This window comes from Nicotiana tomentosiformis, chromosome 9 (genome assembly GCF_000390325.3).
Source record: "Nicotiana tomentosiformis chromosome 9, ASM39032v3, whole genome shotgun sequence".
In the NCBI taxonomy this organism is placed as follows: Eukaryota; Viridiplantae; Streptophyta; class Magnoliopsida; order Solanales; family Solanaceae; genus Nicotiana; species Nicotiana tomentosiformis.
This window is the reverse complement of record NC_090820.1, coordinates 41,771,808-41,789,676: the sequence shown is the minus strand read 5'-3', so window position 1 is coordinate 41,789,676 and position 17,869 is coordinate 41,771,808. Positions and strand designations below refer to the sequence as shown.

The following is a 17,869-nucleotide window of genomic DNA, read 5'->3' as shown; positions in this document are numbered from 1 at the left end:
ACCTCCACCCACGACCGTTAAATCTTGAATTCGAGTCACGCTAGAGGGAAAAATGTGAAAACACTATGGACCCTCTTAATTTGGGAGGGATAAAAAAAAAAAAAAAAAAAGATGCAAAAAGAAAGGTGATAATCCAGCTTGAGCCCTCACTTCGAATAGAGAGTATAAGTTGCAACGTACAAACATATGTTTCCCCAATGAGGCTGTCCCAATTCAATAGCATTTGACTTTTAATAGCACTTAAGCCCACAAGGTTAATTAACGTAACGCTCCTTTGGGTATTTCCTTTTAATGCTAATTTCAGTTGAAAATTAAAAGCAATTCATAACATTTTTTTAAATAAAATAAGGTAAACAAGAAATAAATATTATCCTTTTCCTATATGTCAGAAATAAATAAAAACCAACCAAATGCACAACTGCAAGAACTGCTAGAGACCCACTGGAATCGAAGATTATGTGAGAGTATCAGTGAACTATTTCTCTAATTATTCAGTGAAAGGGAGCACAACTTTTCAATTAATTTCTCATACACAATTGCAAGAAGTACAAAAAATTGATCTGTTGCTATAACCCCACGACTCAAGGGGAAATGAATACACTATACATTTCCTAGAATCTAATAACAGATCAGATTTAAGATAGAATCAGATCTACTGCAACCAAAATCTTGAGAGCCGAAGTTGGAAACTCCACTTTACTGCAGAAACAGCAGCACTACCATTGGTATTCCATTTTAAAGAAGACCATCAAGAAGTGGTTGTCCAGCATCTACGTTCCTCTTGATCCTTCTATTGTTAGCTTGTGTACCTCTGAGTAACCAAAAAGAAGTCGCGTAAATTGCTTGAGCTTAGAGGAGTAACACTACAAACTACTATTAATCCATTGATGGAACAATAACTCTATCCAAAAACAATTCTGGCAGATTTAGACTTTGCATAGGTTGATTGATACCTTATTCCCATTTCTTCAGTAATGACGCACGATAATATATTGTTAGATGCACTAAGTTTTAAGAATTGAGCACAAAAATTCACAGGCTATGCAACAGGCATGGTCTGTGCGGAGCTACTACGACAACTTCTTACAAGTATGAGAATGTAATATAGTTCACCAATCTGATAACCAGAAGTAAAATGACTTGCATATGCTGCAAGATAACTGTACATGCGACATCCACCAAAGCCGACCAGAATAATAAATGTACAAGATGAAATATGTGAACTCCCTTCTAATGCAATCTGCTAACCCAGCAAGAATTTGACAATTTGGGCGAGTGAAATAGGTTAATACGGGTAAGAGAGCTGAGCCATTAATGACCATACCGCAATATAAGTTGGCAAAGGAAAATCAAAAAAAAAAAAAAAGAGGCTTGAATCACTCGCAACTCAGTTAATCTGGAAATACTATAGATCGTTTTCGGGTTGGTGGCTAGCTGCCAGCCTTTCTTTCCTGAGAAATACTAGTCTTCTTCTTTAAAGGAAGTATGTAACATTCGTAAGTTTTCCCTCTGGTCTTTTGGTCAAGTAAACCCAAATGAATAAGTGTTTTTTGGGTTGGGCTTCTGGTGCTAATTTCATTGTTTTTCTTTTTCCTCTTTCCCTCTCTTTTAATATTTGCTATTATTTTTTCCTTCTTGGTTCTAGACAAATCTATTCAAAACCTACTAAAGTTACTTGAAGGAAAACAAGTATGCACCTATTATAATATTTATATTGTATCAGTAACTTCAAATGAAAGAAACAATTGAAGTAAAATCTGGTGATTGTTCACAAAAATATATACTAGATGAGTTAGGCAGGTTGTCATGTTGGGCTAATCTCAAAACTGGCCCATTTTATCAGCAATAGGATCAGTTGGGTTGGGTTATGATGTTATCATACCTAACTCAGTTTGTCCAGCTCACATTTAACTTAACCTAGTCACTTTACCTCTAAACTAAAGACCCATAATCTAGAGATAGACTAAAGGATTTGATCCTCAGTCTTCTCTTATGGAGATACGAGGCTTTACCACTTCAAATAAATAAATCTGTTGGTTAAATGGGACTCCTCCCTCTACTGGTGAACACATAAGGGCAACGAAACTTGTTTTGATTTTGATTTCCCAACTCTCTTGGGAGAGTAAAATTTAAGTTCAGGTATTCTGCACTATCAGAAATCTGTATATTCTCACACATCAGACATATTTTGTGCTGTGTTATGAACCAGCTTTACTTTATGGAAGACCTATTTGCATCCACTAGTATGCTTAGACATTTTAGGTACTTGAGTTGTAGCTGTAACAGGATAACTGGGAAAAAATCAGGTGCACATCCATAATAATCAAAACAGAAGAGATGTCCATCAGTATGAGTAAAGAAAGAGACCTTACACTAGTGGATTGGAGCTCCAAGGCCGCCGGATCATCATTATCCTGCATTATAAAGTCTGGACTATTAACATCAATTAAAAATACCGTAACCACTTTTTTTTAAATTAACCGAGAAATCCTCAGTTAGCTGGTCCAACCCCTGTTAGCCCACAGGGTTGAAACTCGGGGTAGTATGGATCTGCCCCTCTATCCTCTCCACGTTAATACCCCGCTCCGTGGTTTGAACTGAAAAAATAACCACTTTTAAGTATATATGAAGATAGGTCTAGCTAAAGTACCTCAAGTATCAGATCTTTTCGAGTGATCATGCCAATAACACGAGCAGGACGTGGAACAACAAGTAAGTGCCTCAGTCCTAGTTGACGAAAAAGATTATAAACCTGTACCATTAACAGAATGTCAAACATTTTGATCATTTGAAGTTCACAATGGCTAAACTTAGTCCCAGTCATGAGTGAAATAAACTCGTCTTACACCTTCAGGCTCAAAATAACTAAACCTAATTTTGCCATGTTGTCTCCAATTCCATGCGACAGTTAGCAAAATAATGCCTTGAAAATTAATAAAGAAAAAGCATTAGAAGAAGCAAAAATTAGAATAAGTGACTACATTACCTTGGTTAATGACATGTCTTCTGGGACCACGTAGGGAGACGGGTTTAAAAATGGGGCAAGATCAATGTACATCTCCAGATCATCTGGGGTGAAATGGATATCATGGAGAGATATCCCTTTACTAGAAACGGGCTTCACAAATTCACTAAGGTTGTGCCTGTGAAATACAGAATCTGTAAAATTTACATGTAGTGGGCAAAGAAGCACCAGTAAGCAATCCTTGGTAATAGTTCAACTGAGTTACCTGATTGGCAAGAGATCACCTCTTGAATCACAGGGTAAAGGGCTATGCTGAAAATCAACTTTTGATTGTAGAAGCACCAGTAAATGACTGCATAATCAACAAGATAGAATAAATATATTGCTCAAGTCTACTGATTATGATCTTGGCACAGAAATCTTTGTAACTTCAAATAATGCATTAATAATAGAAAAAATCATCGCTATCTCTCACCTTCTTAGTATAAGTCCAATAACAAGTGTCTCCCCGCTTCTTGCGTTATCAACAACCTAAAATTCAACGAGTAAGAAGAATGATCGAACAAGCAGATAGCTTCCATTAAACACTGCAGAGGGACAAAGCTTAACTTACAGGGAAACCATTGTGGTTATTGCTCCTCAATATAGAAACTGCATCTGCAACCTTCACTACCCGAGGGAAGTATACAACCTAAAAGATGCAGGAATTAGGGGCGATTAGTGAGCCAAAATTTGAACAGCCACTGCACAGGTGTGAGCCAGAAGAGTATTAAGCATTCAGATTATTAGTCATGGTTAAATCAGATGGTGTTCCCAGCAGCATGAATGTAGAGGTCATTATTGAAGTATCATGGATACAGAGCTGCTTCTACACTTGTATTTAGCAGAAATAAAATAACAAGAAAGGAAGTAAGACTTCAGCCATCCAAATCAAACAACAGTGCCTAGCTCAATAACTTCAACTAGAAAAGGGTGAAGAAACCAACAACCGTTTTTGGTTCAATTCCGGAAAAAGATGACCTTCCACACAAACAAGGAAACAAGCATCTGCTAGTTGGACCGGAACATGACAACGGCACTGAAGAAACTCTTACCTTTTGATTCCCACATGCCTCCTTTGCTGTCACATAACGCATTTGATACTTTGGTCTAGATTCAAGTAATGGGATTGCCCTTAATCTAGCCTGCTCTTCATATAATCCTTCATTAAAAGCATCACCAACAGCCTACACATGGGTGACCCTTAGTCCTATGTCAATGGAAAGACAGCTGGAGAGTATTGTAAGCTGTCCAGCATCAAAACTCACCTTTGAGATGAGAAGAACCAGCATTATTAGAGGTAATAGCTTTAAGTTATTTGTAATCTCGACCATAATGACACAGAGAGATACAGTCATGCGCATAGAACCTCCAAGAAAAGATGCAGCACCCAGAAGAGCATACCTAAAATTTCAACAAAAAATGTTTAGGAGACTTTAGAGATGATTGAGAAGAAAAGAGATAGTCCAGTGCAAGATTATCATGTGAAAATATCTGCATATCAAACCTAAACCTAAAGAGTGGAATAGCTCAAAAATTTTAAACCCTAGGCTTTTTATAAAAACTATTTTTGATAAGGTAAGATTATAGCTTTTAAACACCTTTATGTGTTCCTCCCTTTTTTGGGGATAAGGTAAATAATTTATTTCAATCCATAATATTTTTTTAAAATAATTCTGATAAAATGCAATCAATCATTTCAAGACTTGCAGATCCAGCGACATCAAGTTGGTGGAAAGATCAAACCACTTACATCGGGCACTTTAGCCTAATTGCCATCAATTACACGAGCCAGTCTAAACTGACAATGTTGAAGAATCAGCATAACCATTGATTTGCTTATTGACTAGAGATCCCCCAAATTTTAGAAATCGTTGACTCTCTTTCTCTCTCAAGCAAGCAAGCAAAAAGGTACAATAGGATATCACCCTAAATTTGCTTATTGATTAGAGATTGCACAACAATGCAAAAGTAAATGGACAACACCATAGACTACAGCATCTCAAACATTAGTTGCGACAAAGAGTGCACAACACCCCACCATTGTAACTAAAAAGATATTATCTTGCCATCGATCATCCACAGGATTAGTCAAGTCAAGTTGATGCAGTGCATAATCACTTCCATTTTTGTTAACAACATTAAGACACGCGGTGGAGTTAACGCTAGACTAGTGGTTTGGAAACAGACCCTAAAGTCTAAAGGTTGCAGGTTGAACATGATTTAAACAGAGTACTTGGAGTGCAAATTTAGCGACGCACTGCATGAGGCAGATGTGGAAGTGCGGATTGATACACAAGTCATCTCCAAGAGAGGAAGCTTCAAGTATCTTGGGTCAATAATCCAAGAAAATGGGGAGATTGATGAAGATGTCACACATCGTATTGGAACAGGGTGGATGAAATGGAAGTTTGCATCTAGTATCCTATGTGATAAGAAGGTGCCACCTAGACTTATAGCCTGTTTACCAAGCTTCTCCAAGCCAAAAAAAAAAAAATGCTTTTTTCAAAAGTTGAAGTGATTAGCCAAGCTTTTAGAGGAAAAAAAGTGCTTTTGTGTAGAAGCAGAAGCAGTTTTGGAGAAGCAGAAAAAAGTAGCTCCTCTCCAAAAGCATCTTTTTGAAAAGCACATTTGAGAAAAATACACTTAGAAACAGTTTTTAAAAGCTTGGCCAAACACTAATTGCTGCTCAGAAGTGCTTTTCAAATAAATTAGCCAAACACTGCTTCTCACCAAAAGTGCTTTTGAAAAAAGCACTTTTGAGAAAAAGTACTTCTCAAAATAAGCTTATTTTTGCAGCTTGGCCAAACAGGCTATTAAAAGGTAAGTTCTACAGAGTCGTTGTTAGACCAACTATATTGTATGGGGCAGAATGTTGCTAGCCAAGAACTCACACGTTCAGAAGATGAAAGTAACGGAAATGAGAATGCTTAGATGGATGTGCAGGTAAGGAGAGATAAGATTAGGAACGAAGATATAAGGGGCAAGGTACGAGTGATCTCTGTGGTGGACAAGATGAAGGAAGCGAGGGCAGGTGAAGAGGAAAACAAATACCCCAGTGAGGAGGAGCGAGAGGTTGACAATGATAGGTCTAAGGAGATGTAGAAAAGAATTGCGGAGAGGTGATTAGAGCGGACATGGCAAATCTTCAGCTGACCGGAGACATGACCCTAGGTAGGAGAGCATGGAAGTCAAGGATTAGGGTAGAAGGTTAGTAGGTAGTCGAATGATTTCTCCTTTTACTAAGGGACGCCATGGTTGTAGTTTAGAGCACATTATTTGCTCCCTCTTCTCCTTTATTGGTTCCCTCTTTTCCCTCTGCTCCCTATTATTATTATTATTATTATTATTATTATTATAATCTTATTCGCCAATTCTATTACTATTGTTGTATTTTCTTATTCCCCTCGGGTATTTGGTTATCTTACTATTTTGGCTACCAATACTTTTCTTTTCTGCAGTATTTTCATCATAGCGTCTTTACTCTTGTATTTTTCAAACCTACTTTGAAAACGCTTTTCTTTAGCCGAGGGTCTATCAGAAACCTCTCTACCTCACACAAGGTAAGGTATGCATACGCTCTACCCTCCCCAGACCCCACTTGTGGGATCGCACCAGGTATGTTGTTGTTACAGAGGGAGGTAAAATTGCAATGGAGTTTCTCATAACGATTTCTAAAACTAGGCCTAATTTTGTCAAACTAGAGGGGAGGCCTAGTAGTTGCCTCCCTTCTCTCGCATCTCCACCCACCCCACCCCACCCCAAACCCCACGCAAAAGACAAAGCGAAATGATTATAGGGCTTCCAAAAATGGTTCCTCTCGATTAAATTTTCTCTATTAAAGAATCAAGAAGCACACTTGCTCCGTTCCTTGAACACCATCTGCTTCCGTCAACTGTGATAGCTCACCTTACAAAAGAAGTGAAAAAGGAGATTCAATATAGTTTCTAGTGACCATGCACTTAAATACTCGGAGGAAATCAGAAGTAGGAAGATGTTACTTTTTCAACCAAAAAAAGGGTAAAGAAGAAGAAGAATTGTGCTCCGGTATAAGCCTATGTCGAAGTTTTCACCTGAGGATAAATCGATAATGTTTATGGCTAAAATGAAGGAGTAAACAAGAAAGAAATACTTACGTCCCCTCTTCAATATTCAGCTTCCTGTAAAAGCTAACCACAAACATGCCAACAAGACGTCCATAAGTTGATCCTATCATGATACCTGGCACAAACTGACCTGCTGGAACTGCAGTTCCAAAGGTCACCACTGCCAAGGTGTAAAACATAACCTGACAGACCAATAAACCAACCATTAGTTTCCTGCATAATTGTAACCCACCAAGACATAAGAGGTTTTGCTATAACTTTCTTCCCTAAACTGAATAATTGGCACCAGAAAAAGAGTGCTCTTAAGCACAAGAACTCAAGCTGTGTTGGCAGAGAAGCATAAAATTTGAATATACAAAAAGAAAAATTTCAGAAATGCACGCTAAACAAAGTGATTCCTGCCTCAATCACGTTTCACTCAACACACAACCTGAGCACAAGAATAGCAAAGTTCCAGTGCAGATGGAGAATCATATCCCACCCCACAAGAAACTCACATCCCGATACTTCGAATTAAACTCAAGACAACATTACAAAATTCTTTTACAATGTTAACTTTCAGAAACAGCAGTTCTATAGGGATTTCAATACTGATATCATATTTTGCTAAATTTTCAAGCACATGATTTTCCTAAAAATTAGCAGTAACACTTCATCCAAATGGAAAAGTTTGGACGACACCTAAAATTCATGAAGCTATCATCTTGCATGATCACGAACGGGAAGGGACTAGGGAGAAAAATAACAATTATTCAATACCAAAAATGTCAGTAGGCTTTGAGCACTGAATTCGTGAGCTGTCTTGGCACTGAATAAATTTCTTATAGCGTCATCCTGCAGATATGTATGATACAAAAGCTCCATCAGCGAAAAGGAAACTTGACAGCATTATCTAAAATGAGAGCAGGTTCAAAAATTGTTTAAAGACCTGAGTGTTGAAGAATATGGTTGCGAGGTCATTGTACTCTTTGTTGTTCTGACAGTAAAACTGCAAATTCACAAAAATAAAGCATCACCAACAACAAAGAAAAGCCAAATTGGATATCAAGAAAAACAAAGAAGCAAATATCAACACAACCCAATACCACAAAGATAAATGAAACATTTCCAGATAATTCAGCAAAGCCTGGAATTTGACTAGAAATGTCGGCACATAATTAATCATACCACAGTCGTAAATCAACTGCTAGTCCTGGATGGGGTATGCATAACAGATTTGTATGCACATTCAATTGCTTAGAGCAAATATTTTGCAGATACACTTTTTCAACTTCAACATCAAATACTCTTTTTTTTTTCAAAATTCAAACCAAATTATGTCCAAACACTAAACAGATTCAAGAACCGTTCTCTTGGAGGTAGGAATAAATGCTTCACCTATCTAAAAGAACATAGACTTGAAACAAAGAGGACAATAGAATTGTGGAACCATGTCGCAGAGACAAAACACAATTTTACTCTCTACTTTTTACAAGTAACTTGTATATACGAGCACCCAAGCAAGACCCAGCCTGTGTTGACAAAGAATTTAAGTATCAATAATGATCCAGAAGAAGAACATATTAGTTAAGAAGCAAGATAGTCAGGTATCCACAAGCACTACAAAACAAGCTCATTAAGTCCATAAAATGCTAAGCCTGAAATCTTTCATGTAAGAAACTAAGGTGCCTGCAATGCCAAACATATACGGAACTGTTGACTGTACTTCTCCAGATGTCACAGCTTCCTACCCGTTAAGAGCCAATTGACATGCTTTATATGCATTAAAGAGTTGTGCATAGGATTTAGAAAGGACAACCACATGCACCATAGACAGTGACAAGCTTAGAAAAGTGATCAAAATTTATGAGAACCAAAGCAAAAGGGACTGAATTCTTTAATAAAGATATAATAAAAGAGAAGTTATAAGTCATAGAGGATCTTACATTAACATAATTGCCAAACATTCCCGGTGCTTGCGGACATTCAATGCCAGAGTTAGCATCGGCTTCAGGGCACGGAGTACATCTTCTAAAAAGAGGCAATCCAAATGAAATGACTGACGTTATCACAGAGATGATACAAGCTTCAATAATCTGAGAGTGGGAAACCACAAAATTAGTTCATCGAGCTTAGTAAATTAAGGTATACTCATCTTTAAAGATGAGAATACACAACTGCAAGAAATTCCTGATCTTAATAAGTAAACGTACTTTAACACGATTTCCTTTCTTGTGCAAATAATTTCTACGCCAGTGTGTTATATAGAGAGTAAGCTGATTGAACAACGCTCCTGCAAAAGTAAAAGCATGACAAATTAACTTACCAAACATTTTCTTCCGGTATCTCAACATCTTAATGTTAGTCTTACATACCAAGAAGACCTCCTATAACTCCAATAACTGCCATAGGCAACAACTCCTCAAAAGAATAGTCCTCTTGACCACTGAGAGAATTGTAAGATGTCAAAAAAGTAATGAGGATATAATGCAAAAGAGCTAAATGAAGTTAGTATAGAAGACCTAAATGAGTTCAGAAGCTAACCCTGAGATGTCCCATATAATGAAGCCTCCAGCGCCAAAATGACCACAGTTTCCATCTTTACACCATCCCATTGCTGTACGGACAACAACGGCTACAATAGCAGAGGTAAAGAAGACCCGCCACATCAGTTGACTCCTCCACCTTTGGTCAATGATGAAACAACAATGATCAGACAGCATTTATTTTTTCACAATGCCGAACATGCTAACAACTAGTCAAGTGGAAGTAAAAACATTGTATTGCTATGATTGACAGGAAAAAATAATTCAAACAAATTATAGCTCCTAGTACAGTGCAGCACATTCAGAAAATGTACAAGGTGAAAAGCCAAGAGCACTTATTCAAAAACCACTCCACCAGCTTATATGACAATTAATCACAAAAGCCAACAGCACTTATTCAAAAACCAGTCCACCAGCTTATATGACAATTAATCACAAAAGCAAACAGCTTAACATTAATGGTTTAGATACTGCTCATTAGCAGTGTCAGAAATACAGTATACACAAGTAAAAATTGTTCATTAAGGAGAATATTTCATCTATTGCATCAGATGTGCATGAAAGAAACTCAGTGTAGATATGAGAATTACCAAGAAGTGACCTCTTCAAGCGCAAATAGTACCCCACCTACTGGAGCTCTAAAAGCAGCAGCAACTCCGGCTGCACATCCACAAGTCACCTGAGTCAACAGATAAAGGAGGAAGCATTTCTTAGGGCAGAGAAAACCCCCTTTCATTATAAGAATTGTAAGGACCAGATCTTAGCTTTCATCTCCAAATTATTAAAGCATTTCCTAAGATTCATCAAGAAGCTGACACCTTATGTAGAAAAATAAGGAAATAAAGATTTAGATTGTTCAGTTGATTACTGCATCAAGCTTGGAGGGGTCTAGAGAGTGTTTAAATAGGGTGTGACACAGAAGTGGAGAAATTGATATCATTTTTACAGACTTACATATCCTCATCTTTTTTCTTTTTTTGATACCCGTGGCGTCTGGGCCAGATTGTGCGCACCTCAAAAAACACAAACACAAGCAAGGAACCTAGAAACAAACCTGAGACCTCACTCTGAAAGTATAGGCGCTCACTCGCACAGATCCTTATCACAATCATATGGATTGATTTTATATTTACAAGTTCAGAGATCGTAGCAAGATTCTTGTAGATTCTTACCAACTTCAAATAATTAAAGAAGAGCATGTCATGTACAAGAGGGAACCACTAAATAACATTGGTTTAGTTTTTACACTATCAGGTTAATAAAAAATTGATTTCAGTCATGTAGGTTGAAAGCTGGAAAAGACGGTAAGCAACCTGATACAACAAGTTAAACCACAATGATGTGTAAAATTATTTACATTGTCAATGCATATAATCAGGATCCAAAATTAAATTGCATAATTATTATTGCAACAACCAAGAAAAATGAAAAAAGAGCTGTTATACTCATAATAAAGACATGTCCTTACTTTTTATAAGTATATAAATCTGGAAGCTTAAAACAAAGGATAATTGTGCAAAATCCCAACTTTATTTACACACAAGAAGGTGATAATCCACCTCTGAATTGTTTTAGCAGCAAAATATTGTATCTAGGTTATTTTTTAACTCTAAATACTCCACTGCGTGATTTTTCCAACTGTCTTCCCGTTATTAGACTTATTACTACACTGCATACTATTTTGCTTCTAGAACCAAGAGTCCCACAATTTAGGAAGTACCACCATTGCACATGTACTACTTTATTGACTCCCTTTACTCAGGTTGAATTACCAGTGGACCATAATACACACATCGAATTGCACATGATGCATCTCATGTCATTTGTAATATGTTAACTTCTCCAACTTCTATATCCACTATACTCTACATGAACCACTTGTAATAAACATGATTTAGAAAAAACACTATTTGCACCTAGTGTAGCTAAATGCATGACACGTGTAATCCTTTTACATTCAATTTTTCCATGGTTAAGCTAACCGAATATCTAAGGAAATTTCAAATATTAAGGAAAACATATAAAGAAAAATGAGATGAATGTTAACCACAACCCATAAAAAGGAATGTTAAATTATAACCCGAAAAATAACTTTTTAAAATTATTTACTACCACAGAAAAATAACTTTTTAAATTGTTTAATTTGGCAACAAGAGTTAAATTAATAAAACTTTCTCATACACCGGATGCAGAAAAGTTTCTATGAGCAAGAACCACTCTCCACACTCTTCTTAGGACAATTGTAAAGACATCATTTTCTAGAATTCTTTTTAAATGGTAAAAAAGTAGCATAAAAAGGGAGATGCTGCACTAGCAAAAAGCTATTAACCAGCGGTTCAAATCTCTCGGTTCCACTTATTCAACTGTCAAGACAAGCAATACAGCTCCAGTGCCTCAACATTTAAATGAAAGAAAAATGACCAACCAGGGAAGAGTAAAAACAATGCTCGAAGTAGTGTTATTAAAAGCTGTTGTTTCCACTTAAAGCGATGAAGCGATGCGAAGTGAGGGGTTATTGCTTCATTTATGAAGCCATGCGTTTCATAGAAGTATGAGCTTCAATCAATGACACGCAAAGCAATCACAATAGGACGCAGCCGGTTCTTCAAATCCCAACTTTGAGAAGTTGGATTAATATTGGCATTATTGTACATCAGATATTGAAATTAGTTAATTTCATTTTGATCATTGTAGTACTAATTAATCCATATATGTTTGGTATTTTTTAAATGTTGTGAATTGTGCAGTTCACTTCAAAGATGCGTGAGTCTCAGTTTCCCTTTTTGCTTCAATCCCCTGGAACCTTGTCGCTTTTTTGCGCTTTCCGCTTTTTAGAACACTGGGCCTCAAACAGTCAAACTACAAAAATTGAGCAAGTATTGGAGACCCTCAATGGCACTTGGCACTTCTTAGAAACTAAAAAAGTATAGGACCTAAAAAGCTGGAAAATATCCAAAGAGCTCCTTGGGGAAAACTGGTAGACGATATTTTGTCTTTTGAGATGGTAACTGGTAGACAATATTCCTCCAGGTAGAAATGGGAAGAGGTATTCTATCTCAATTAACATAAAGGGCATTAGTCACTCACCAAATCACGACGATCCCGTTCACTGCTAAAAACTTGGAGCCACCTTGACCGCAGGTGATATTTTGTGGATCCGCCCTGTAATTACAGAAAAATACATGAGCATTCAGCAAGCATAACATTTGGAGGTACACACTGAACATATTTCAGATGACCGCCAATACAGAGCAAGTATCACATCTTTAACTCAAACGACAGGTAAAAAGAAACAGAACACTGAGTCAGCAATAGATATTGTGTTTCCAAAACTAAAAAGAATATAAGATAAAATTTGGATTCTTAAAAATCAAAAAGTTAAATGCAGTCATAGAAAAAAAAAATACGAGTAAAGTTAGATACTGTATACTCACTTGTCCAAGCAAAGAAGCAATACAGGCACCAATATGTACAAGCGGCCCTTCTTTGCCAAGGGCAAGACCACCTCCCACTGAACCTATGCTTCCAAAAATCTAAAAGACCGAATAAGAATAACAACAAATTATCTGATTTAGAGTGACAGGATCCACAACAAAGCTTAGATGTGCAATCATACCTTTCCAATCAAAGTTCTGAAAAGAAGGATACCATGTGTGTCAATTCCTACATATACAGGCCAAAATGAGCAACCTAGAAGAATCCACCAGAGATTCAACAACCAATATCAGAAAGTACAAGCATACCGTTTAGATAACCCTTTATTTCAGGAATCCCTGATCCTGACGCTGCTGGTGCGAAGTGAGTGATAATATATACAGAAGATAATACTAGAACTAAGTTGATCAAAATATACACCAGACATCCAGCAAAATATGACTTCTGAATAATTTGAAATGTCAATGAGAACTTCCATCCCGCAAAATTTTCAACAGAAAGATTTATGAAAACAGCAGCAAGTCCTGTGCCTGGGAGACAATGAACATGACTCAGTTCATGAGAAAGCAATCATAAGGCCTAAAGCTATTTGAAACGCATATATTAAACAGAATAAGATTGCTAGAGCAAAATGGAAATAATGTTTTGCTCTCCGCGTTGTGTTATTAATTCTCACAACTCAACCATTTCACTGTTTAAACATATAAACTGGAACCCAACAAGAAGGTATTGTATGATAAAATGAGCAAACAAATTTAGCAAATTGAATTCGACCAAGAAGGAGGGCGGAATATGAACAATTCACATCCAATTCCTCCTGATTTCCATTGAAAATGTGTGCAACCCTCTAAAATACAAGTCACTAGATTTTCTCATGATTATGACTTAAACTCATGGTTCACCAAACACTTTTCCTACTCAGAGAGAGAGAGAGAGAGAGAAAGAGAGAGAGAGAGAGAGAGAGAAAACCATTACTTCTGAGATACTAAACTGTGATAAAGCTCCAAGTTAAGCCAGAATATATATAATTTGGCAAAAGGGGGACTGACAAGTTCATTTTCTAAAGCTCCTACATGCTTAAAAATGATTCTCATATAGTTTCAGAGTTTTACAACAAAATTCCTAAGTCAAGGATAATGCACACTACATTTGGACTTCTAAAATTTTCTGAGAAAAAGTTGACAAATTTTTCTGGTCAAAAGTACCTGTTCAATAGTTACTAAATTATGAAGCACTATTCACCAAATGGAACCGCCTAAATGGGCTTAATCAATTTAATCTCATTCACTGAAATCAAGTTATTACCTTAACGGCTTGTATACAATCATTTTTTTCTGAGATTCTTCGGACTATCACAATAATTATCCACGCTATTTACAAGTAGTTGCAAACATCAGAAAAATTCAGTGTCCGTCTTTAAACACGAGACAATAAGCTAGCCCTGGACCCTGGTACAGTAATTAATTGATTATTAAGATATTCCTTTACAATAACATGAAAGACTATGATTTTTTGGGATTTATTTATGACCGAGTAGAGGCAAATCAGAGCAAAAGAAGAAACTTTAATTTTTCAGTTTCTTAGTGTTAAAAGATCTTATCTATATAATGATACCTTATCCTAGAATGAAAGAGCTAGTTGAAGCTCCCAAAACAGAAACAGAAAACAAGGGAAAAGATTTTCCTAGCTTCAGATTTATATCTAATAACGTCAACCGGGAAAAGACTAACTCCACAATCCAAATTAGTTCGATTCAGCTATATGAATCCTCCTTCTCCATTTATATGTTCCATTCTATTCAGGGCATGCAAAGATTGATACAAGATGCATTTTCAAGATTGCCAGTTCTCTATTGCTGAGGATATAAGCAAGTATAAGAAAGAACATCTGCTTCCTCCTATAATGTTACAGCTAAGTAGGTCATCAATTATATGTCAAGCTATTTACATGCAACGTATAGGAGTCAACAACAAATCAAAATAGTTCAAATGACACATGTGATTCTGGAAATGTATTTGTTCTTCTCGACTCTAATCTCCATCCATTGATTTTTATAATATCGCATAACTATTAAGGACCCAACCATTAGAAGGAACTGCTTAGATGCAATCTAGAATCAGGTAAAATAAGATCCTCCAAATGTCTTATACAACAACAACAACAACAACAACTACTACTACTACTACTACTACTACGCCTCCGTCGCAAAGAAGTTGGGGTCAGCTATATGAATCCTCACTGACCATGTTACTCCATTTAAACTCATCTCATGCCAATATTATGATCCTCCATACGTCTTATCCCGTGGCGGAAAAAATGAGCTTTTTTCTGGCAACGGGCATAAGATATTGATGCTCTCTTTCCAAATAGAGGGAAAAAACAGCAAAAAGGTGCTCTCGCCAATACAATCCTATTAGAACTACTCACAGCGAGGAAAATTGTTATCATAAATATCCATCCTTCCAGCATTTCCATGTGAAGCAAAAACATTCACCTAACTCCAAAATTATCGCTTAGAGGCAAATGGGGTACCAGGGATAAGAACATACCATAGAAAATCTGTTCCTATAGGGTATAAAGAGAAATGACCATAGATTAAGCTGACACTGAATCTCACCAATTCCAATTAGTAACGCCAAGAACCATTTCACCACAACAGCATATCCCATATAAAGCTTTCCTCTTTTAGCCTGTCCATATAACACACATCAATCAAAACTTCAGATATCTTATTTTCCTAATATAAATCAACTAACCATTTTATATCTCTTTTCTGATATATATATATAATACCATTACAAAGCAAGTATATTTAGAGCAAGAACTGAGCTTTTATGTAATTGTCTATTCAGATAGTATCACATTTTCCTAATACAGTGCTAGTACTTCTTTTTAAGTGTTTAAGTTCTATGCACTAACTGACGTAATTCAAAAGGTAATAAAAGGTAAATCTCTAAGATAAGCATTACTGGTAACTTGGTAACACTAAAAGTAACTAACCTGCTATAACAGGCTACAAAATAGTGATAGCTAAAAAATACTTTATACTTACGGTGCATATAACTTGAATCCTTTTTAATAAGTAATATATAGCTAGTTAAACAAAAAGGATTAAGAATTGAGCTTTACCAAAAGGATCCAGTACCTGTTCTTCCCTGTAAGCATAATTTTCAACAACTTCATAATCAAGACTTTCCACAGTGCTTCCATTGCCCTTTGTTGAAGATGGACCCACCTCGCCGCCGTCTGTCTCCTCCTCCTCCTCTGCAGTCGCCGGAATCCGTGACCACATCAGCTTCGCCGTCTCCACCCCGTTTTGAAAATGATCTGATAACATATCTATATATGTATTTATAAGTTTAATGAACCCCAAAACCTCAAAAATTCGAACCCCTTTTGATGAATAAGCCCAAAATTAGAAATTTTGAGAAAATTGGGATCAAGATTGAGTATTTTTTTCTGTGTTCTGCTGATTAAGAAATTTAAGTGTCAATGTCACGGTAGGGTGATGAGAATTTATTTTCTTCCAGAATAAGTGAGAGATGGGTTTGTATATATGACTTAAGATTCGAGAATTGATGTGTATTTCTCTGTGGATTCTGCTAGTCCGGTGAGTCCACCACAAGTTTACTTTTCTTCTTGGGTAAAAAGAATATATTTTAAGGAAATGGGAGTTGTTTGAAGAAAATTAAAATTATGCAAAAGGATATTAGAAATAGTTGAAGTCATGTTCTCACAGTAAATAATTTGAATATTCTATTTGAATAATATCTTTTTTTTCTTTATAACTTTCATCAACGTTAACCGATATAGTTTGTTAAATATTTAACTTGGCAAAAAATATTTATTTTTTACAAACTTAAAGGATCAAAATTGAAAACATATTTGAAGGTCTTAGCGCCACATTGTTTTGATATGTACCTCATATTAACCAAATGGCATGAGTAAGAAAATATTATCGATTTAGTTCAATCCTTTTTTAAGTTAATTTAAATTAATTTAACAAAGATTTTATTTTATTAAAAAATTACACCCCATTAACATTTCTTAACACTCATAAGCACTTTAGCAAGAAATGTACGAAGTTTAGCGGATACAATTTCGCTCTTTATTTTATTATTTTTTTTGGTTCAAAAGTCCACCATCCAAATGGAGGAGTTAGGCATGACTCCAACATGCCCATTCCAAAACTAACAATTATGGGGAGGAGGACATAAACCTTAGCCTTGATTATATAGTATAAAGTGGTATAATTCAATTTTTTTTTTGTTTCTCATCTTGTGTTCGGTACCTACATTGAAGCTCGGCTATATTCGTATTTGTGCCTCCGTAAGGTCCCATTTGAGGGGAAACGCTCCCTATCAAGAATTTTTTCATACCCAGGATGAACCCGAGACCTCTAGTTAAGGGAATAACAATTTCATACACTACACCACATCCTTTGTGGCATCATCCAACCTAAATGCACAATTGCTCAATATATTTTGAACCAGAGAATGGAGGAAACCTTCTTAACTATTGACATGTACATAACACCACAAACTGACATTAAATACACGTTTGTCTTAACTGCCTAACTCATAAGATTATCAAAAACTGGCATTATTAACTGTAAATTAGTTTCTTCTAGATAGGGGTGTTCATAAAAATCCGAAAAATCAAACCAAATCGACCAAAAAAATCGATACTTTTTGGGTGTGGTTTGGTTTTGGTTTTGAATTTTAAAAATCGATCAAATTTGGTTTGGTTTTAATCAAAAAATAACCGGAAAAAAACTAAACCAAACCGACTATAAAAGT

General features: G+C 36.1%; 1 protein-coding gene across 1 annotated transcript; it reads right to left on the bottom strand.

The window, feature by feature from the left end:
* Positions 1–454: 454 nt before the first annotated feature.
* On the bottom strand, positions 455–16,703 carry LOC104110419 (chloride channel protein CLC-d). Its single transcript, XM_009619913.4, has 23 exons — positions 16,216–16,703; positions 15,688–15,760; positions 13,379–13,600; positions 13,252–13,298; positions 13,070–13,168; positions 12,723–12,797; positions 10,226–10,314; positions 9,634–9,774; positions 9,465–9,535; positions 9,303–9,382; positions 9,036–9,185; positions 8,039–8,098; positions 7,870–7,944; positions 7,141–7,292; positions 4,273–4,408; positions 4,060–4,191; positions 3,579–3,656; positions 3,441–3,496; positions 3,231–3,317; positions 2,987–3,143; positions 2,651–2,752; positions 2,368–2,414; positions 455–811 (listed from the first exon to the last, which is right to left on the bottom strand). The coding sequence occupies exons 1-23, from the start codon at positions 16,405–16,407 to the stop codon at positions 736–738; spliced, it is 2,397 nt and encodes a 798-aa protein (XP_009618208.1). The 5' UTR covers positions 16,408–16,703; the 3' UTR covers positions 455–735.
* Positions 16,704–17,869: the final 1,166 nt, after the last annotated feature.

Bases quoted from the DNA above. Each gene is read 5' to 3' on its own strand.
- LOC104110419 (XM_009619913.4), bottom strand. From the start codon at position 16,407: ATGTTATCAGATCATTTTCAAAACGGGGTGGAGACGGCGAAGCTGATG. The intron at 15,761-16,215 runs GTACTGGATCCT...TTATATGGACAG, and splicing joins ATGCTTACAGGGAAGAACAG to GCTAAAAGAGGAAAGCTTTA. The intron at 10,315-12,722 runs GTGAGTGACTAA...CTGTTGACTCAG, and splicing joins AACGGGATCGTCGTGATTTG to GTGACTTGTGGATGTGCAGC.